At 45.3% G+C, this 22,018-nt stretch overlaps 1 protein-coding gene across 35 annotated transcripts in view; it reads left to right on the forward strand.

Annotated features, from left to right (window-relative positions):
• Cryzl2 (crystallin zeta like 2) overlaps positions 1–22,018 on the forward strand; it is a 42,486-nt gene that overhangs the window by 13,213 nt on the left and 7,255 nt on the right. For 19 of the 35 annotated variants that reach the window (XR_015635109.1, XR_015635116.1, XR_015635117.1 and 16 more), the window contains 6 exon segments: positions 862–920; positions 1,422–1,487; positions 2,187–2,296; positions 3,889–3,970; positions 7,697–7,878; positions 10,141–10,369. Coding sequence is in view for 22 of the 35 variants with exons in the window: in XM_087580201.1 (XP_087436327.1) it covers positions 862–920; positions 1,422–1,487; positions 2,187–2,296; positions 3,889–3,970; positions 7,697–7,878; positions 10,141–10,369 (728 nt within the window). In the remaining 13 variants the exon portion in view is untranslated. 35 annotated transcript variants of the gene reach the window in all.

Genomic DNA, 22,018 nt, shown 5'->3' on the forward strand with positions numbered 1-22,018 from the left:
TCTGCAAAAACTCAGGTCATGTCCTTGAGAACCTCCTCACAGTTCAGCAAAGGACACATGGCAACAGATAAATATAATCTGGTGATCATGGTAGTTGGGGTTGTATGGAAGCCCAGTGGCCCAGTGGCCCAGTGGTCAGGATCAAAAGTACCTGTGTCTATGTACAATGTGTCTATGTACACATTCTTGAAATGATCTAGGTCAAGAGTGGGACAACCATAACTTATATGTTGTGATCATGAAATCTTATGCTCATTTTGCTGGTTTTTTTAGCACCACCTTTTACACTTAGTTAAAATGATGGGCACCGAAAATGTTAACAGCTCCCAAAAGTGGAGGTGGCCTGCCAGTCATGTTTCCTATGTACAGGTTGCCAGGTTCCAAAGATAACCTACATTTCTTTTTTTTTTTTTTTTGTTTTGTTTTGTTTTTGTTTTTGTTTTTTTTTTTTTTTTTTTTTTTTGAGCTGAGGACTGAACCCAGGGCCTTGCGCTTGCTAGGCAAGTGCTCTACCACTGAGCTAAATCCCCAACCCCTCTTTTTGATTTTTAAAAAGATTTATTTATTTTATGTCTTTGAGTACACTGTAGCTGTCTTCAGTGGCATTGGATCCCATTACAGATGGCTGTGAGCCACCATGTGGTTGCTGGGAATTGAACTCAGGACCTCTTGAAGAGCAGTCAGTGCTCTCAACCACTACCCAGTTTTTGTTTTGTTTTGTTTGTTTGTTTGAGATGGTTTTCTCTGTGTATCCCTTGCCATTCTGGAACTAGCTCTGTAGACCAGGCTGGCCTTGAGGGCTGAGATGAAAGATGTGTGCCACCACAGCCTGGTTGGTAACCTAATCTTTGAATGTTTTAGGAATGGAGTTTTCTGGGGTTGTCTTAGAGGCAGGAGCAGATGTCAGCACCGTGAAAAAGGTAAATTGGTTAAAACCCCAGAATGTGTGTGTAGCTGAGAGAGATGTGCTAATCTCCTTTATACCCAGAAAGTCTAGCTTCTCCTGGCTTTTGCCATGTGACCAAATCAGAAGAGAAAGAGTGAATTCTGAGTGAGGAGATGGGGGGGTCTTGGAAGTTTCTGACCTCATTAAACTCTTCATGATGAATATAAGATAATACTTGGTCTTCAGTTACTGAAAAGATAAAGGACTATTAAGTTTGAATCTCAAGTGAAAGTAAGTAGTCACAGGACTTCTGATTCCTACTATCTTTTCCTCCCTTGGCTTGCTTGTTGTAAAAAATGTGCTTATGTTGGCTTGGTAGCTTGTTGGCAGTATTGAGAGAATTGCTGATTTGGTTATAAACTCCAAGTGAGTTCTGATTAGATATTAAGGCCAAGCTGCGTCTTATGGGTCAGAGATGTGTGTTTCGGGATGCAAGGCCATGCATGCATTTGAACATACGTTCTCTTCCCTCCAGGGAGATCGTGTTATTGGAGTGAGTAACTTCCACTCGATGGCCGAACAATGCATCACTGACCAGAAGGTATCTCTGACTCTCGGCACTGATGGACACAGAGACATTTCTTTTTCTCCTCTGTTCTTTCTAGTTTCCTTCTTCCAAACACTGTCCTCTCCTCCTTTTGCGTTTGTTTCATTTCACCGTGTTTCTTGACCAAGCAGGTTTTTATTTTTCCTTCCAATGCTAAACTTCTTGACAGCCTTTGCACGAGAGTTTTGTTTGTGTAGAGTGGTTTTCTTTTTCTTCGTTGGCCATCCATTTGGACCATGTTTAGTGAGTTATGGTTGAAGACCTGGTTTAGCACACTGGATATCATGGACTTACTTTCCTATAAAGCTTGTAGAAATGGTCTGTGCTGGGGTGAGCAGGATGTGAATGGTGCCCCCTAGTGGGACATGTTATACGGATGGATCCGACTTTCCTGGGATAAGTTTTACATAATACACAACTCACCTGTGACAGCATGGTAACCCAGAGTCTATTCTCCATCAATTAACTCCTCTTTGAGCAGATGCCAGCCTTATGGGTTTGAAGTCTGACACACCCAGGTCCTAAACCCTACCTTGGCTCTCTTGGTCCTGACTTGTATTCTTTAATAGGGTGATGATAGATGTTTGCTTCCCATTGCAAACCACTCACTCAATCAAATCATCAGGTTTGCTGGGCAGCCTGTGTAACTAGCTACACGTATTTACCGCCAATCGCTGTTATTTCTTTGTACAGACCCTGTGGCGGATTCCAGAAAACGTCTCTTTGCAAGATGCTGCGGTCCTACCAGTATCTTATGGCACAGCTATTTTGGCTGTAGATCATCGGGCCCGTATCCAGCCTGGGTAAGGACTACATAGGAGCAGAGGATTAGGTGGCATTTTTTTTTTGTCTGATATTAGAAATGTCTGACAGGACCTTGCCTGAAGCCCAGCACCATGGTTAACTTGGTGTTCCTAGCATTTGGAAAGAGAGGCAGGAGGATCAGGAACCCAAGGCCATCCTTGGCAAATAGTGAGTTAGATGTCAGTCTGAGCTACAGGAGCCAAAAACAAACCACAAACAAGAGCATACCCCTCTCCCTCTCCCCTCCCCCTGCCCTTGCCTCTTCCCCTCCCCCTCCCTCCCTCCCCTCTCCCCTCCCCCTCCCTTCTTCCTCTTCCCCTCCCCTCCTCCCTCTCCCTCCTCCTCCCCCTCCCTTTCCTCTTCTCCTCTCTCCCCTTCCCCATCTCCCTCTTTTTTTTTTTTTTCTTTTCTTTTTTTCGGAGCTGGGGACCGAACCCAGGGCCTTGCGCTTGCTAGGCAAGCGCTCTACCACTGAGCTAAATCCCCAACCCCTATCTCCCTCTTTCTTTCTTGTTCTTTTCTCTTGCCTTGCCCTGTGCAAGTTCCTTTAAGTTGAGGAAAGGTACCTTTGGATACTGGAGACTGAGTATATTAGGCCATCCTTTTTGCCTCTGAATTGTAGAACTTGGAATATGAATTTGGAAAAGCAGTTCTCTTGAATCTGACCACTTTGGGGATAGGAATACTTCGAGTTTACAGACTTGGTTTATTTTTATTTTATTTTATTTTACTTTTTGAGACAGGGTCTGGCTATGTAGCCAGGCTGACCTGAGACACCACATACAGCCCAGTTTAACTTCAAACTTAAGAGCTTCATTCTTAGCCTTGCGAATGCTGGGATTATAGGCAGGTACCATCCTTCCTAGGTGGAGGTTGGTTTATTTAAACTGGTGCCCCATGGGCTTACCAGAGACTTACCGTATATGTTTCTGTGAGGCTTGGTTGGTTGTACCAAATAGGATTGTTTGTTTGTTTACTTTTTATTTGAGATGGTGTTTCTCTGTGTAACCCTGGCTATATATTGAACTCACAGAGATCTGCCTGTCTCTGCTTCCTAAGTGCTGGGATTAAAGGCGTGTGTTACCACCTCCTGACTATGGATGTTTTAAACTTAAAAGTTCTGAAATCTTCCCTGTACTTGGGAAACTGGCTCTCAATCTGTTCAGAGAGCTGGCTTTCAGAGTTCTTCCCCACTGGTAGGGTCATTTGAACAGTGGCTATTCCAGGATTACCACCTTCTTAAATCAGGCAGTGTTGAGTATGAGAGTGGCTATGGGTGAAATTTCTGAAGCATGCATTGGTATGCTTGCCCAGATGAACTGTTGCTACTGCCTTGAAAGAGAGGCTATCTAGACAGCTTAAGAGTCCTTTTTTCCTTGGAAGGCTCCAGAACTGGACTAGATTAGCCCTGATCTGGAAGTCATATGCATGTCCCGCCCCTCAAGCCTGGAGAACTGATTTACGTGAAGGTTTGAATGAAAGGGTCACTTGTGTTCTTGCTGTCAGACATACTTAGTCTGTGTCCCTGGAATCTTAACCCTGGGTGAGCTTTGAAGGTTTCTGCAGTAACGTTTATCTTCCCTTGGCACAGAGAGACTGTTTTAGTGACAGCAGCTGCCGGAGCCACAGGCCTCGCAGTGATAGACGTGGCGACAAACGTATTCCGTGCCAAGGTATTTGACTGTAGACTCTCCGTTAAAAACTAACTCCAGTGTTTAGGCATAAAATATATGGATTCACTCATCGTGTATCATGGGAAGGGCATTGGGGGCATACAACACTTAGAGTGTCGTCTTGCAGCCTGCCTGCTTTCCTGCTAAACAGAGACCTTACAGGGGGTGGCTTGGCTCTTCAGGTACTGGAATCTGGCAAGGGCTGCCTCCTCACCTTGGCCTCTGCACATGGTCTTTTCTCTACCTCCATGCTCTGATTTAGATTTAAACTCATGTCTCCGTTTCAGGTCTCTCTGTCCTCAGGCTAGGTCAGTCTCCTCTACCTACATTTTACATGTGATCTCATAACACCACATGCTTCTCCATCTCAGTGCCTCACTGTGCGATTGCTCCTTATTTGGGCCACCACTGTGGGTCAATGTCTCCCCCTCTTTGCTCCTCACAAAGGCAAGGGGAATGTCTACATGGCTCATGACTAGTGCCAGGGGCTGCCATGGTACCTGGAACATAGTATATACTATTCAGATACTTTCTGAATCAATGATGAGTGATGAATAAATGAATGGAAGGTAAACCAAGTCTTTGCAGGTCAAAGGGGTGGGGGCATCTCTGGGACTGCAGGGGTCAGAGAAAAACTCTGAGGAAGAGCATCTTATGAGTCAGAGGACGACCTTAAAGGTACAGGAGGGAGGTTCACATCCCAGCTCTGCTTCCAGTTAGAGCATCCGTTGCCTTATTTGTAAAATGTGGCTTCTGTAGAGCTGCTGGGAATATTGAGATTCTATGTGCGATGTGCCTATCAGAGGTATGGCGTGTCAGTACGTGTCTCTAACAAGTCCTGCTATTGTTAGACACTGAGTGGGAAGAAGCGAAGTTAACTTTCAGAGTTGCCGTTTATTGAGGCTGAGCACACAGGCGGACAAGGAGAGCTGTTTTGGCCACATTGAGTGCAGAGTTCCTGTGGTGCATTAGGCTGGGATGGAGAGACAGCACCTAGAAGTAGAAGTTGTTGATTGTCCTTTCTTCTCTCACCTCAGTCTCCTTGGTGAAGGAGATGTGAGGTTTGAGAACGACTTCGGGGACTACCAGGTTTCTTGTGGAATATTAACACATTTCATGTGATCAGGAAGGGTTTCTTTTTAGCTCTCAGGGAGAGAGATCACAGTTAGTCTTCACGTCTAGTTAGCATTTTTGAAAGGAGATAAAAATCATACTATTTATTTAGTTCTCAGAGATTAAATAGAAAAATTTGCTTCAATTCGGATGTTAAGATTCATCTGAGCTAAAACTTCTTTTGAAGCAAAAAGTCTTTTAAGTATAAGTCAACAAAAAATAAAAGTTAAAAATATCTCCATGCCCCCTGCACGGCAAAGGTCATTTGGTCACACCTGCTCGGCACGGTGTTGCCTGCTGCTTCCGGAGTGCTTTTGAAGCAATTATCTTAACTTTACCCTCACTCCGCCCCTGGGAGATGAGTCCTCTAAGTGTTTATTGCCTGGACTTCACAGATCAGGAAAGTGAAGCTCCAGGAGAGAAAGTAATTCATGCAGGTCTTGCTGGGATCTGGTGACATTGGGTCAGATAGTTGGTCCTTGTCTGTTGTTTGCTCGCCATGGCCCTCTGTGGGAATAGCCTCCATCCAGTACGCTATGCTGTGCTAAGCGGTGCACTAGCGAGCGTTTGAAAGTAGCTTTCAGCTCCAAGTTGTTATGGGTGAGTTGAAGTCTTTTATGGGTACTGATGTTCTTCAGGATAGGGATACATTTAAAAAAAAAATTCCAAAGAGTTTATTTAATAACCAATTAACAGAGAAGCAAGTATGTCTAACTCAAGGAGAGTTTAGCCATCACTTGTACACAGCCATGCTGAAATGAGTTTACAAATAGTTGAAAATGGTCAGAAGGATGGGGTAATAGTAACGAGACTGCATCTTACTCCATTGCCTAGGCCACCTTCAGACTCTTGGATCCCCCACTTCAGCCTTGTAGACAGATGGATTTACAGGCATATACCACTGTGACTGGCTCAGCACTGCATTCTTATGGGTCAGACTCTTTTTTTTTTTCTTTAGTATATATGAGTACATTGTAGCTGTCTTTGGATATACCAGAATCTCTTATAGATGGTTGTGAGCCACCATGTGGTTGCTGGGAATTGAACTCAGGACCTCTGGAAGAGCAGTCAGTGCTCTTAATCTCTGAGCCGTCTCTCCAGCCCTGGGTCAGACTCTTGTGCAGTGCAGGTGGAATATCCCTAATCCAAACATCTCTACTTTGCAGTACTTAAATTTCAAAGTCTTTTGAGTGCTGTGAGGATAGATAGTTCCACACCTGTGCTTGTGAGACAGGTTGTAGTAAAAACGCAGGCATGGCTTAGCAGGCATAACTTAGTGGTAGAGCAGTTAATTGGTTGGCACGTGCAAGGCCCTGGGTTCAGTTCTCAGCACCATAAAAAGCAAACAAACAACAAACAAACAAAATGAAAAAGAAAGAAAATTAAGCTTCTGTATCTCCAGGGTGGTATGTAATATACTCCTGTTACATAAGCATGAGAAGGCTGGGGAAGAACAGGAAGCTAGGGGCCAGCCTGCACTGCATAGCAATATCCTGTCCCAAAGAAGCCATGCAAGGGACCCTCCTCAAAACAACAAGAAAAGGCCCTCAACTAACAGTCAAACCAAAATCGCCTTCGGCTACGCGAGTGCAGGTTTGTGGTGGGTGTTCTTACTGACAAGGCGACTCTAGATGATGCTTCAGTGCTGACAGCTTTGGAACTTTCTAGATCCTGAACTTGCCACACGTCTGTGTCATATGCCTTTGGCCTGAGACATGGTTTTCCCCCAAGGAGGACAGAGGAGAAAAGTCAGACACGTGCTTTGGAGTAAGGCGATACTGCTGGCTTTGAGAGCTATTCTGCCACCTACTACTTGGGAGATCCTGGCTCAGTTGCTTCCTCTCCCTGAGTCTGTACCTCTGCACTAATGGAGTGGCAGTTACTCTGCCTTCCCTGTGATGTTCCTCTGATGCTTAAATCGGATGAGTGATTGCATATGTCTGACAAGAGCTGCAACTTATCTGACACCACCCCCACCTCCCAGGAAGTTCGTATTCAGTGTTCCACATGTTCCATTTCACTTTAGAAGGACTTTTTTTTGACGGACGAGGTAGCCGAGACCCAGGGCCACTCTCTGGCTATGCAGAGGTTAAGTGTATGGAGTCTGGGTTAAGGGAGCCTCAACTGCGTGGTCTCCCTTGTACAATTTACTTAACTTTAGTTGCCACAGTGGGATGCAACGGGTGAGTAGAAGAGCCGGGCTTTGACCCCGGGTCTATCTGACTTCAGGAATTTCCCCCTAGCCTGTGCCCACTCTCTGGGAAACCTTTCCTGATCTTTAAGATCTAGACCGGATCTCTCTGGTTCCTGCTTGTGGAGCCTGTCTCCTTGCCTGCCATACTCATCTTGCTTTCTTGACTCCAAGTGTGATGTCCAGCTTGTGTCCTTACTGTGTGGCTCATGGTGGGGTGCTCATTACATGGTAGAAAACTTCCATTGCTTTCTAACTGTGCGCTTCAGAACTTAGGGTACACGGAGGGGGTGTCGGGATCAAGGCCAACGCTTGGGCAGGAAGAGCTCCTGGAGAGACACTTTTGCTGGAGTCTAGTTTGGTGGGATGTGCCCCTCCTACCACATGATTTGGTCCATTGGGAACCTTCTGTCTTCACTCAGGTCATAGCTGCAGCTGGGAGCGACGAGAAATGCAAGCTGGCGATGCAGAGGGGAGCACAGTCCAGCGTGAACTACAGCCAGGGCAGCCTGAAGGATGCAGTGAAGAAGCTGGTGGGCAGCAGTGGGGTGAATGTGGCCATTGACATGGTGGGAGGAGATGTCTTCCTGGAGTCTCTCCGCAGGTGCGTGTGCTGCTCTGTCCAGAATGGTTAGAGCTGGGGCTCCACAGAACCTTCCTACAGCTCTGACTCCCAGCTTGGTTTCTCTCGGTCTTTGCAGCTCACGTCTCCTGTAGGCATCAGCGTCAACGAGAATAGCTGAGTGGGTGGGTGACAAGGAACAGAAGCAGAGAAAATCAGGAAATGCTTAAATATAGTAAAAACAAAATATCCAACTGGAAAATATTCAAAAAATGACTCCAGACTCTCTAGTTGGCAACACTGGAGACTTTAGAAATCATCCATGTGTTAAATCTAGCTCTCTGGTCCTCCACTAGGCTGCATTAAATATATGGGGGTGTGGGGTCCCGGGGAGATCATTGTTCAGATGCTAGAATGGCTGAGGTGGTAGTTCCTCATTCCCCAGCTGATTATGCACCAAGCTACAAGCTTATTTGATGGCGCTGGTCCTGCAGTAGCTGTGTGCTTCCTTGGTTTGTCTGATTAACTCTGTGTCACTGGAGACTTGGTGGGACTGTTCTACCTTACCAGTCTCTATTTCCCCCAGGGTGTCTGGTGTGCTCTGCAAGCCTCATTCCCACCTGCTCTTTCCCCCCTCCCCTTTTCCTCTCCTCCTGGGTTTCTTAAGACAGGGTATTTGCTATGCTGTTTTGAAGCTCACTCTGTAGCTAAGGCTGGCCTTGAACTCCTGATCCCGCTGCCTCTGAGTGCTGAGTTTGTAAGCACACATGAGTCTCTACACCTGGCCTGCTTTCATTTTTCGCATCTGCACATTGTAATTTATCTCAATTTGAAGAAGAAAAACCAGAGCAGCAAGAGCTGCCTACCCACAGAAGGAATCCAGTCAGCACTGGGTAGAATCCAGAAGGAATCCCTGAGCGGGGAGGAGGAGTGTGGTATCACTCAGGATGCTGGTCCTACGCTCAGAGAAGACACAGAGGAGGAAACGGAGAACGAGTGGACCTACTCTCGATCCTTCCATCTTGCCTTCTGGTTTTGTAAACAGCTTCTCATTTCCTTTCTGAAGAAGAAAAACAAAACCCCAAAACCCTGAGAGGAACAACTATGCACACCTCTTCTGTCAAAGCCCCATGCAAAGGCATTGTTTATGACCCACGTGTGCCGTGCTCTCTGGAACTTTTCACAATGGGCTGCAGAAACCTCTGGAGGTTTTGTAGATTATTCAGAATTCTCAAAAGAAATCCCATGCCTTAAGGAGTCCTAAAGTGTCCTTGTTTCCATCATCTGCCTTATTTTTGCTGCCTAAGTTCCAAATCTTCAAGCTGACTTGTCTTGACATACAGCCCATGGAGTGACATTGGTTGATACCCAATATCCTTCCACATTTGAAGAGTCAGCCTTGATTCTAAAGCACCCTGTCCCAAAGGACACTTCTGTGACAATGGGTGACAGGATTTGTTTCCTTGCAGAGGCTGAATACCATTCCATATGTGTGTGTGTGTGTGTGTGTGTGTGTGTGTGTGTGAGAGAGAGAGAGAGAGAGAGAGAGAGAGAGAGAGAGAGAGAGAGAGAGAGAGAGTGTTTATCCTTTCATCTGATGAGGACTCTGGGCTTGTTTTTACCTTTTGGCTATTTGGAAGTGATGCTGTCATGGACAGAGATGTGCATAGAGAGCTCACAGTGTGTTTTCTGTTCTCTCAAATATACCAGGAATATTTTTTTAATGAATATATTTTTATATTTTTGAGGAAAATTCATACTGTTCTCCATAATAGTAAGCCCCCCACTTTGAAATATATCCTACCTACAAAGCATGATGATCTTAATTTCTCCACATATTTACTATTAAGTGTTTTCTTTCTTTTTTACTATAATAGCCATCTTGATGGATATAATCACCTATTGCGCTCGCTCTCTCTCTCTCTCTCTCTCTCTCTCTCTCTCTCTCTCTCTCTGATGTATGTGTATGCATGTACACATTGGGGGCTGTGTACTTGCCCGTGTTGCTTGTGTGGAGGCCAGAGGTTGAGATTGGGTCTCTTCCTCTGTTGCTCTCCACCTGATTCTTTTGGGCACAGGGTCTCTCACTGAACCCAGAAGTCACCATGTCACCACCTCAGCCTGGCTGCCTAGGGGCCCTGTTATCAGTGCTGGGACTATGGGTGCACACCGCCACGCTTGACCTTTTGTATGAGTGCTGGGGATGGGAATGCAGGTTCTTAGGCTTGCACTTTACAGGCTGAGCCATCCTCCCAGCCCTGTCCGTTGCTTCCCATAACCTTTCTGTTTCCTCCTGGTCCTCAGCCTGGCGTGGGAGGGCAGGATTGTGGTGTTGGGATTCGCCGGAGGAAACATCGCATCCGTGCCCAGCAACCTGTTGCTCCTGAAGAACATCTCTGCCATGGGCCTGTACTGGGGTCGCTACCAACACCAGGACTTTGCAGTGTTTTCCAAGAGCATGTCCACAGCCCTGCAGTACTGCCAGCAAGGGCTCATCCACCCACACACTGGTGCTGTCTTCAAGCTGGAGAAGGTGAGACAACACTTAAGGAGTGTGTCAAATCTGGCAGCCTTATCTCTGAGACCCGTAAACCCTCCTTTTATGGACTGAAAAGGTCAACATGCTATCCCGCGTGCTGGGATGTACATGCTAAGTGGAGTGTCACAGGCTTCCGTGTGTCCCGACTCCTGCCATTCTCCTGGCTTTCAGTATGGATGCAGGATTAAGCTGAATTTGAGGGCTCTGTCAATCACTGGTGACTCAGATGGAGGGAAGTTACAGTGCTTTAGAAAATCATTTACAAGTGTTGACTTGAACCTTGAACTTTTCAACACAGAGTCCCAAGAAGGAAGCTCTTGACCTGACCTTTGGTTTTTTCAAATATAGATGTCTCAAAGTATAGCCTGATGAGCTCGGCTCAGTACTGTGACCAGAACATGAATTGTGCTGGGCCTTAGAAGACATGAATCCATCCGTTAGTCACCGTAGTTAATTCTGGTGGTTATTCACTCCCTGTTTTCGTCCCCCACAGTCTCATAATTGTGGCTCAAGCTTCCTCTCCAGCAGGACTGCATACATTCATATGCAGCTCGGCTGTGAGTGCCTCTGTGAGGCGTTTCCTGTGATGCCTGCCTTTCTCTTTTTCTAAGAACTTTCCCCCTTAATTTGTTTTAATGTAAAAAAAAAAAAAAAGCCATGTCCTGTTCAAACGTGGATTAGCAGAGGCTAGGCCCTCCGTGCCCCACTTCATGAATTACCAACCTCCCACCTGTGTGTGAAGCAGTGCGTGCCCTTTATCTCTCTGGTGTGTGCATCAAGAAAGCAGCGGACTGTTGATAGAGGATCTGCTGGTTGCTAGAAAGCTGGCTGTCTTCAGTAATAGCCCTTCCTCTGTAGGATGTGGAAGTTCAGTTTCTACCAAGGAGACGGTCATTGTATGAGGCTCTCAGACGATGCTTTAGGAGCTGTGGTAGGGATGTGGGTGGGTGGTGGAGACCACAGCAGCTCACCTCTGGGACCACGTTTCTTCAGAAGTCTGAGTAGCTGCTTGCTTTCACTTTTTCATTCATACTTTTCTTTTAAGAAAAGGTTTTGTGGCTTAAAGAGTTGAAAACCACCAGTTTGGTAGCTTCTCGGTCCCTTTCTGGCTTTGGCTTTCTGTCACCCAGAGGGAGAGGGTGATCAGGGAGACAGGTGATAGTTGAAGGTCTCTTCCCTCCAGTAATGTGATTTCGGTGTTGCTGAGGCATGGAAAAAAGAATCACTTTAGTTGTCCACATGCTGCTCTTTCCTCGAAAACACAAATTAGCTCTAATTACTGTCTGTCAGCTTCCGTTTGCCTTCCACCTCCCAGGAAGCCTTCACAAGGATTGCCCGGATCTGCCCCCTCTGCTGCTGTGGGTGCTCTTGAGTGGCCTTCCAAGCCAGGCTCTCCAACACCAAGTCCATCTACACGTTTGCTATCTCTTCGGTGTCTGTGTCTGCGACCAGGCAGACAGTTTAGAGAGATACCAGAGGCTAAGCACTTTGTATATATTAATTGATTTAATCTTCCAAGAAGCTCTTTTGTGCTCTACCCATTGTTTAATCAGTTTTTACTGGCGAAGAACTTGGGCTTAGAAGCCAAGAAAGCTGCCTAAGTGATGTGTTGTGTCAGAGCTGATAAACAGAGATAGCCGGTGGGACCAGAATCCCTCTGCTTATGACCGTGTCAGGCTCTCTCAAAATGAACTAAGAAGAGGCTTTGCACATACTGTATTTTTTAAAGAAAATTACTATTTTTTAAGACAGGGTCTCACTATGTAGCTCTCTCTGGCTTGCCTGGAACTCCCATGTATACCAGGCTGTCTTCGAATTCAGAGACATCTGCCACTCCTGTCTCACAAGTGCCGAGATCAAAGGTGTGGGCCACCACAGCCAGAGCATACTGTATTCTATAGTATGACAGTTATCTATCAGAAATATCTGCAAGGACTGCAAGAACTGTCTTGTAATCAAAATGACCAGGACTCTTGCATTTACTTAAGCAATGACAATTTATACATTTTGTTTGCCTAAAACCACAAGAGTAAATAAATAGATAATTGGTCTTACTGAACTTTATTTTTGATTTAAACGGCATTTGTCAAAACCTGTTGGGATTAAAAAATAACCACCGAACTTATAAAATCTATACAGTGTCAGAATGCTTGGTGCTTTTACAGTGTTGACCTGATAGCTCATATTAATACGCCAATAACCTTTGCACTGTCGGTCGTTCAGTAGGCTGAATCCTTATACCTTTTCCCTTTACTATAATTACTTGTTCAATGCCATCCTTCCCGCAGTGCACAACCTCCACGTAGGGCTGTGTGCTATTGTGACGTCTGTAGCTAGAGACTCCAGCTGCTGTCATTCACTCATGTATATGTTGACTGACTTATTGAGGCCAGAGCCCCAGAGTTCAGATGTTGGCTGTGAGGAAATTAGACATCTTCTACTCTGTCGTCCTCATTTACAGTGAGGCAGTAATATACTTTATGTGCTTTGCTGGTTGTGAAAATTAAATAAAATAATACCTATGGGAAAAAAAAACCCAGTAAATTTACTAACTTCCAAATGCCCAAGAGAGCACTGTTATAAAATACAGAATGGAGCTTTTCCTGTCCCTATGAAGGATCTCAGAGGGCAGGATTAGAACCACAGTCTTCAGATTTTACATTTAAGCTGGAACTTAACTGTTTACTGTAGGTGCCGTGTTTACATCTGTGCCGTGCTGGGTGGATTACATATATGTTGGCCTATGATCTGTTCAGAGAATAGCACTGCTGAGGTGTGCAGTCTTTTCTCTTTATGAAGCTGGACCTGAAATATATCTAACAGATCTGAGAGTGTTCCTAGGTAAAGGTCAAGTGAGGCCACCAGGTGAGTAGAATGAATGACTAGACATTGTTTGCTTCAGGGTTCCTCTGTACAGGTGGAATATTCTTAAAAACAGGACTTCAGACTTGGTAGTGATTATTTCATTGATCCAGACGCAGTTTGTGGAGAGTCTCAGATCTGCCGTCCCCACCTCCAGTATACCCTCACACCCACCCTAGCCCCTGGCCACTTGACTGCTCATCACACTTCTCTGGGATGCTGTCCGGGGAGGGGGGGTCTGCAGTCATATAGCCTTGATGGCTATTCCCAGGATTCCTCTCCTTAGACCACTGACAGTCCCTCGTTCCCTGGAGTGAGGTGGTTCTCAGAGCCAAGGCCTCCATGTACTTATTACAGCTGCTGCAGCTATGGAGCAGACCCTTGAGCTAATGGACTCAGAGAAGCCTCTGTTTTCCCAGGAACAGCGTGAGGCCTGGTACCGCAGTGAGGAGTGGAGATTGTAGGGCAAGCTTTGAGGAATGGAAGACGAGGGCACATTGCTTTATCTTCTTCCCACTGATTGTTTTGCATGACTTCTTCGTAGAGGTTCCACATGAGCAGTGCTCTGTATCTCTCTGGAGTCGAGGATTTGTGACACAGCCCCATGCCGTTTCCATCTTCCTTGGTCAGTCTCACTTTCCCCTTGCCCTTGCAGCCCTGGAATTGCAATCTTCAGTGCAGTGTTTGTGTGTGTGTGTGTGTGTGTGTGTGTGTGTGTGTGTGTGTGTGTGTGTTTCAAACTCTGATCATTTGTTACCCTTACAGACTTATTTTTGACTGGACTCAGACTTCTAAGTAGAAGCTCTCAGTGAAGACGGCCTACGTCTCTTGGCAATCTGTCCCTGGCATTTTTCTTTGGCGTTTTTCATTCTCTTGGCTAAAAGTTTAGCACATTTTTCAGCCTCCTCCTCATTCTTCTTAGTGTGTTGTTCACACTTCTCCAGGGCACTTGTGCTGCAGGACATGTGGAGTGATGAGATGCTGCATCTTGGGGTTTTAGTCCTGGGCTCCTTACTGTCTTTGTTTAAGGGCTTGCTGACAACATGTTGTGGACGCCATCTATTGTAGAGGGACTGAAAAGCTTTGGAATGCTGCTGGCTCTTTTGGGCCTCCACCCTTGAGGCACAGTAGTGTCTGTCAGTCCAGGTATATCTACCCCCCCCTCCCTTTTTAAAAATAATAACCAAGTTGAGAACACTCAGCTTGGCATCCACAGTGCAGCCCTGAGCAGTCTTGTGCTTTCCTTTCTCTAGTTATCCTGATCTATAACTAGAATGTCCTTACTCGACAGCAGGTGCACACTGCCATGGGTCAGGACACCTTGCTTTAATGGGAGAACCATGTTTGTCGTTCCCACCACTGATTTGGTACCCAACTGTTTCTTTCGCCCTTCACCCAGAGCATCAGCAGCTACTTCTGTGGCCATGCCTCGGTAGAGAGGATGAAGTTTATGTTCGCCATCCATTTAATGGGTTTCTGTGACTAGTGACTAGGGAAGAGACTTTCAGCTTCATCTTGACGTGGTTAACTGCCTGGATAGCGTCACACAAAAGAGAGCATTCTATTTTTTTAAGCAATGTCTTCTTTATTTAGTCTTTGAGAATTTCAAAAATATATATTAGATCATATTTATCTCCCTTTCCCCCAACTTCTCCCAGATCTTCCCCCAACTTTCCACCTACCCAACTTCATATTCACTCTTATCCTCTGCTCCCTACCCCCTTAACACCCATTGAATCCAGTTCGTGTTAGCTGACTACTCCTGGGAGTGGGGCTGGCCTTGTAGTATACACCAGGTATCACTCAGTAGAAGAAAACGGACTTTCCTTCTCCCAGCAGCAATACAGTGCAAATAACTTCTCAGCTAGGGGAGGGACTTAAAGCCCACAGTCCCTCCTCCATTCTGAAATTGTGCCTGGCTTCAGCCTGTGCAGGTCTTGTGCACACCGTCCCCATTTCTGTGAGTTCATCAGTGCATCTGTTCTGTTGTGTCTGGGAAACACTGTCTCCTTGACGTTGTCCCCTCTGCCTCTTACAGTCTTTTTTTTTTTCCCCATCTTTATTAACTTGGGTATTTCTTATTTACATTTCAAATGTTATTCCTTTTCCTGGTTTCCAGGCCAACATCCCCCTAACCCCTCTTACAGTCTTTCTGCCCCCTCTTCTCCAAGGATCTCCGAATCTTGGAAGGATGGCATGATTGAGAGAAGCGTCTTTAACGAGGCTTCATTTCTAAGGAATTAGGCTCTGTTGCTATGTCACCCAGTCTGACTTTGAGCTCTTCAGTTGAAGAGACCCTCTTGCCACAGTCTCCCTAGCAGCTGAATGTTACCATATCCAGATAATTCTCTGAGTCTCATGAACAAATACAGTTATGTAGCCACCCATAAAATCAAGATACAATTTGTTTCATGTGCCCCCTTGTAATCCACCCTCCATAGCCCCTAGCAATCACCCATCTGTTTTCTCTCCCTACAATTTGGGCTTTTCTAGAATATCATATCAATGAGTCACATAGTCCATGGCCTTTTGCTGTTGGATTATTTTTTGTTTATTCATATATTTTACTTTTAAATTTCTGTTTTATGTGTGCGGATATTTTAACTGTGTCTTAGTTTGGGTTTTATTGGGTTTTGTTGCCGTGACCAAGGCAACTTTTATCCATAAAACATTTAATTGGGGTTAGCTTACAGTTTCAGGGGTTCAGTCCACTATCATCATGGCAGAAGCATGACAGTGTTTGGGCAGACATGGTGCTAGAGGAGTCAAGAATTCTACATCTTAATTCAAAGGCAGCAGAAGGAGACTGTGTTCTGCAGGCAGCCAGGAGGGGACTATCTTCCATGCTGGGTGGAGCTTGAGCATAGGAGGAGGCCTTAAATCCCTACCCCATAATGCACATTTCCTCCAATAAGGCTACATATCCTAACAGTGCCACCCATCATGGGCTAAGCATTCAAACACGTGAGTCCCTGGGAGGCCAAATCTATTCAAACTACCACAAAGTGCATGTATGTCTGTGCATCACATGTATGCTTGGTGCCCTCAGAAAACAGAGGGCATCAGATCCTCTGTGACTAGAGTCATCACAGTTGGTTTTAGGGTGCCATGTGGGTTCTAGATGTTAAACCCAGGACCTCTGGAAGAGCAGCCAGTGCCCTTAATTGCCCAGCCCTCTTTCCAGGCCCCATAATTTTATATTCTTTAACTTTGTATAATTCTTTGGAAGTTCATCCAGATTAAATGCATCAGTAGTTCAGTCCCTTTTGTCGTGGACTGGTATTTCTTTCTCTTTTTAAGTGGAAACTTTATTATAAAGAAGCCAAGTGATATTTTGTTGGATGGATATATCACAGCCTGTTTATTCAGTTGTCAATCAATGGACACGGGATTGTTTTCAGGTTTGACTAATATTCATGTACGTGTAGAAATATGACTATTTATTTTAGGGTAGAATTTTCTAGGATATATGCTAAGTCTACCTTTAATGTTAAAACATTTACATAGATACTTAATTGGCTTTGCTATTTCTCCTCATCTCCACTGGTATCCAAATAAAGCTGTTAAGCAAGAATGACATAGGGACAGGATTTGATTTCAGTTGCTTCTAAAGAAACTTATGCCTAGTTCTAAAAGGAGCAGCTGTGTGATGCCTTTAAGAAAAGAACAGGCTTGAGGACCCCAGAATCTCTTTCTCTTTGTTTCTGTTATTCAGAAGCAATTCTGCTTCAGCCTCCATCTCCCATGATTTTTGAAGACAAAGCCACCTTATGCCATTCCTATTAAGGCCACATGGCCTCTAGGTTTCCTGAGATCAGGGCATTCTGGACTAGAAAATAGTGCTCGGGTAGATATGTAGGCTGGAAGTTGGATTTCTGTTCTAACATTTTGGGATTTTGCTTCTACCTATTTCCTAATACTATGTTGGACTTTTAAACCAACCATTTTCCAGAGTGTCTGGGCCATTTTGTGTTCTCTACCAATAATGCCCAAGGGTTGGAGTTGTTTTGTATTTGTTGACACTTAACATTAGTATCAGTTGTTTAATTTTAGAGACTTTCATAGTAGATGTATAAGGTTACCTGTTTGTGAGCATAACTTATATTCCCTAATGATCAGTGACCTTGAGTATCTTTTCATGAGTTTATATGAGGTCTGCATCTCCTTTTCTCTTTTTTTTTTTGGTGAAACGTGATGATTAACCTTTTTTTTTTTTTTTTTTTTGATACCACGGGACTTGAACCTGGGACTTCTCACATGCTAGGAAATTCACCCTTCCACTGAGCTGTATCTCTATCATTGAAAGACTTTTAAAAGAAGAGTCAGATAATTTTGTATCAGAGTAAGGACATGATGGATATAATTTAGCAGTGTCATTAGCCAAACACTTCGCCTTTTAACGGAAAGTCCCACTCAGTCTCGGGAACATTCATCCACTTATTCATGAGTTTGTTTTATTCATCGTTTGCTGAGAACATTCCGTATGACAGTCTATAAAAATGTCGGACTTGGTCCTGCCCTTGAGTTTATTTTCCAGTTGGAAAGACCTCAGGAGAGTGCTGGGAGGGAAGAGCGGGGTGCTAATGGAGGCATGAATCAGCATGATATATTTGGGGGAGCTGTAAGTACTGCTGATTATTCCTACTTGATGAGCTAATTAAAAATTCCAAAAGCAGAACCTTCACCTTAAAACAAAAGCATTATCTTTCCCTTCCTCAAATTTCAGGTTGCGTGTCTCTCCAGACATTTAATTACCGCTTCATCCCCCTCAAGGCAGAGAACCAATGTTCTGGGTACACTTTGCATCCGATATGGCCTGACTCCAGTAGTTGTACTTGTTTGTAGCCGCCTGTAGGCAGTGTCCCCAGACCCCTGCAGCGGCCCTCCAAGGGAGGGTTTGCAACTTTGCCACACTGACAACTTCATTGCCTTCACTTCCCTTTCGGTCCCAGACTCCAGGGCTTTTCTGGTTCCCAGCTCTGGATGGGAACCTAGAAGCAATTGCTATCATAACAGAAGTGGCAACCGGGCATGGAAAGCCATGGCACCTCTGAAAAACAGATGAATGAGATTAAACTTTCCACATAGTTTTTATCTCTTTAGCAAGCCAGGTAAATATGGGATTCATTTCTACAAAAGGTTTATTTATATGCAAAATGGTTTAAAACAAGACAGCATTTGAAGCCACAGCTTTTTTCTATGTTAACATTCATTTGCAAGGAGTCTTTCTTTCCCTAGGATGCTGAGTGATGAAATACCACCACCTCAAACAATGCTTATTTTCTCATCTGCTTTCTACTGTGAGGCTCTGACAAATCTTGGGGAATGAGCAGCTCTACCTGACAGGGAGAGAGCCATGCAGCCGTGAGTCACCTGGAGATAGCCATGGGGAACGAGTGTCCCAACATCTGTCTTCGACTTCCTCCGCCTCCTCCCAGGGAGCCTGACTGCACAAGGGAAAGGTCTCCTAAGGCGCAAAGCCCCACAGTGCAGATGTTTTTGAAAGCAGAGATTACACTTGGCCCAGAGAGTGACATGATTGATTGATTTCTCTGCTTATTTTTAGTTATTTATTTTGTGTGTGCTTTTTTGGGGAGAATCTCAAATGGGAAGGGTTGTTTAACCAGCAGACTCTTCTCAAAGCACATACTCATTGTTGGACTGTGCAAGGCTCATCTTCTGCTGTTATATCCGTATACCTATAGATGTTTACCTTCTTCGGTCCCGTGTGCATGTGCTTTCGCCCCACTGCCCGTCCTCACTCTTCCCCTCCTCCCAAGCACTTCTCTGCAGCAGGCCTGATGTATTTCTGTGGGTTTGTGTTTCCTTGTAAAGCACACAGCCGCACTTGTGCATTATCTTTAACATACGCGACTGCTGCTATGCTCTTGATTTGCTTCTTACCTTCGGACACCATGCTGTCTTAAGACCTCCATTTTGCCGCCATTGCTTCTATGTGTCCTCCATCGTCTCCCAGAACTGGGCAGTGGTACGCATGTGGTGCACACCCACCATGGTTCGTAGACACACTCTCGATAAACCTTCAGGGTGATTTCATGACACCATAGTAGGTGTGATAATAGGCAGCTTCATAGGTCTAAACTTAAGGACTTGTGCAATTATTTTGTGGGGACTGTTTTCCTAGGAGCAGGACTGCTGGGTTACGGTCCACGTGTTTACTCATCCTGATGGCTGGTCACTCTTTAGAATGACCCTGTGAGTTTTTTGTCCCTCCCAGAAATGCGTGACAGTTCTTGTCTACTTGTCATTTTATTGCTATGCAGCAATGTCTATATTTCTGATATTCACCCAAATAACAAGGCATAAAGAGGCATCTTATGATTTTAATGTTCATTTCTTAACTTTAATGCATTTAGGCATATTTCTGTATATTTGCTGTCTGACTTGGATAGGGGTATAACATAGTGGCCCTACTTGTCCTCAACTCTGTGTCCCCTCACCCAGGAGAAACACTTCACAAACTTACAGACCCACATGCTCTATATTTAGAAGGTGTTCAGGTTTCTAGTTCTTTTTGTTATGGCTCCTGTCTCCTTTCCAATGTGTGCGATTCTTTGTGTGATCTGTGCTTCTGGAATTTGATGTGTTAAGTCATCTAGTGTATCAGTCACCTTTATGTTGCTGTGATAAAGACCACAACCAAAACTGATTGATGGAAGAATGAATTTATTTAGCTTCTGGCTCCAGATGGAGAGTCTGTGATGGCAGGGAGTCTTAGCAGCACATGACCGGAACAGGAAGCTAAGAGGTTACATATTCAATAGCCAACACAGAGCAGAGAGAGGGAACCAGAATCATGGTGAGGTTACAAACCCTCTGAGCCCTTTCCCAGTGACGCACTTCCCCCAGCAAGGTACCACCTCAAAAGGTGGGGACCAAGCATCTCCATACTTGTTAGTATTTCTCATGCAGATGGCCACCTGGCAATCCTGTTACCATTCAGGTTGGGCACTTATAAACACAGGGGCCGATCTCATGATTGCAGAAGGGTGTGATCCCTGAAGTAGTCTTTGAGCAGATAGGTTTCAAGAAAACTCCTGGTCTGTCATACTTTGCTACCTCTGTCTACATTTAGTCTACTCTAACATATTTTGTTTCATGGTTGTGATTGGAGGACTTGTTTTAGAAGTCCTTCCTTATCCTAGGGTCAAAATGATTTTCTCACTCATTAACTTTATAGGTTCGAGTTGTTGAGGTAGGATAGTTTCATCCTGTGGGTTGTGAATGATTACCCTACTCTCACTGCTATGAGTCTCAGATATCCTGCATATGAGATATTTACATTATGACTCATAACAGTAGGAAAATTCTAGTTATGAAGTAGCAACAAGGGGTCACCAGAGCATAGAGGAACTGTAGTAAAGGGTCGCAGTGTTAGGAAGGTTGGGAACCACTGAGATAGAGCTTGCAGTGTTACCCAGGCTGGCCTTGGACAACTGTGCTCAAGCTATCTTCCTGTCTCAACCCCCAGAATCACTGGGACAGTTGGCATAGCACGCAGGGTCCAGCACATTTAGGACTAACTTAAGGTCCTCACATAAGGACTAACCGTATCTGAAGTTACTTACGTGGGTATCTCAGCTAACTGTTTCCTTTTTTTTTTTTTTAATTTATTCTGCCTTCATACAGTCCATCCCGACTGCAGGTTTCCCTCCCTTTACTCCTCCCAGACCCCAGCCCCCTCCTCAGCTCCCCTCTCTCCCAGATCCACTCCTCTGTTTTCCTTCAGAACAAAGCAGGCCTCCCAGGGATATCAACTGAACATGGCACAATAAGTCACAATGAGACCAGGTACAAACCCTCATATCAGGGCTGGACGAAGCAAGCCAGTAGGAGGAAAGAGGCCTCAAGAGCAGGCAAAAGAGTCAGAGACACCCCTACTCTCGCTGCTATGAGTCTCACAAAAGTCCCCAGGCTAAACAACCACAGAATGTATGCAGAGGACTTAGCACAGACCAGTGCAGGCTCTGTGATTGCTGCTTCAGTCTCTGTGAGCCCCTAGGAGCCCTGGTTAGTTGACTCTGTGGGCTATGCCATCCTAATGTTCTCAATTCCTCTGGCTCCTTCAATCCTTCTTCCATAGGGTTTCCCAAATTCCAAGAGGAGGTACCTGATGGAGACCTCCACATTGCTCGCGCTCTCTCTCTCTCTCTCTCTCTCTCTCTCTCTCTCTCTCTCTCCCTCCCTCCATCCCTCCCTCTCCCTCCCTCTCCCTCTCTCTCTCCCTCTTTCTCCTCTCTCCCTTTCTTTCTTCCTCTCTCCCTCTCTCTCCCTTTCCTTCTTTCTTCCTCTCTCCCTCTCTCCCTCTCTCTCTCTCCCTTCCTTTCTTCCTCTCTCCCTCTCTCCCCCTCTCTCTCCCTTTCTTTCTTCCTCTCTCCCTCTCTCTCTCTCTCCCTTTCCCTTTCTTCCTTCCTCTCTCCCTCTCTCCCTCTCTTCCTCTCTCCCTCTCTCTCTTCCTTCCTTTCTTCCTCTCTCCCTCTTTCCCTCTCTTCCTCTCTCTCTCTCCCTTTCTTTCTTCCTCTCTCCCTCTCTCCCTTTCCCTTTCTTTTTTCCTCTCTCCCTCTCTCTCCTTTCTTTTCTTCCTCTCTCCGTCTCTCTCCCTTTCTTTCTTCCTCTCTCCCTCTCTCCCTCTCTCTCCCTTCCTTTCTTCCTCTCTCTCCCTTTCTTTCTTCCTCTCTCCCTCTCTCCCTTCCTTTCTTCCTCTCTCCCTCTCTCTCCCTTTCTTTCTTCCTCTCTCTCTCTCCCTTTCCCTTTCTTCCT

The sequence above is a fragment of the Rattus norvegicus genome, chromosome 13, assembly GCF_021556685.1.
Source record: "Rattus norvegicus strain SHRSP/BbbUtx chromosome 13, alternate assembly SHRSP_T2T, whole genome shotgun sequence".
NCBI lineage: Eukaryota > Metazoa > Chordata > Mammalia > Rodentia > Muridae > Rattus > Rattus norvegicus.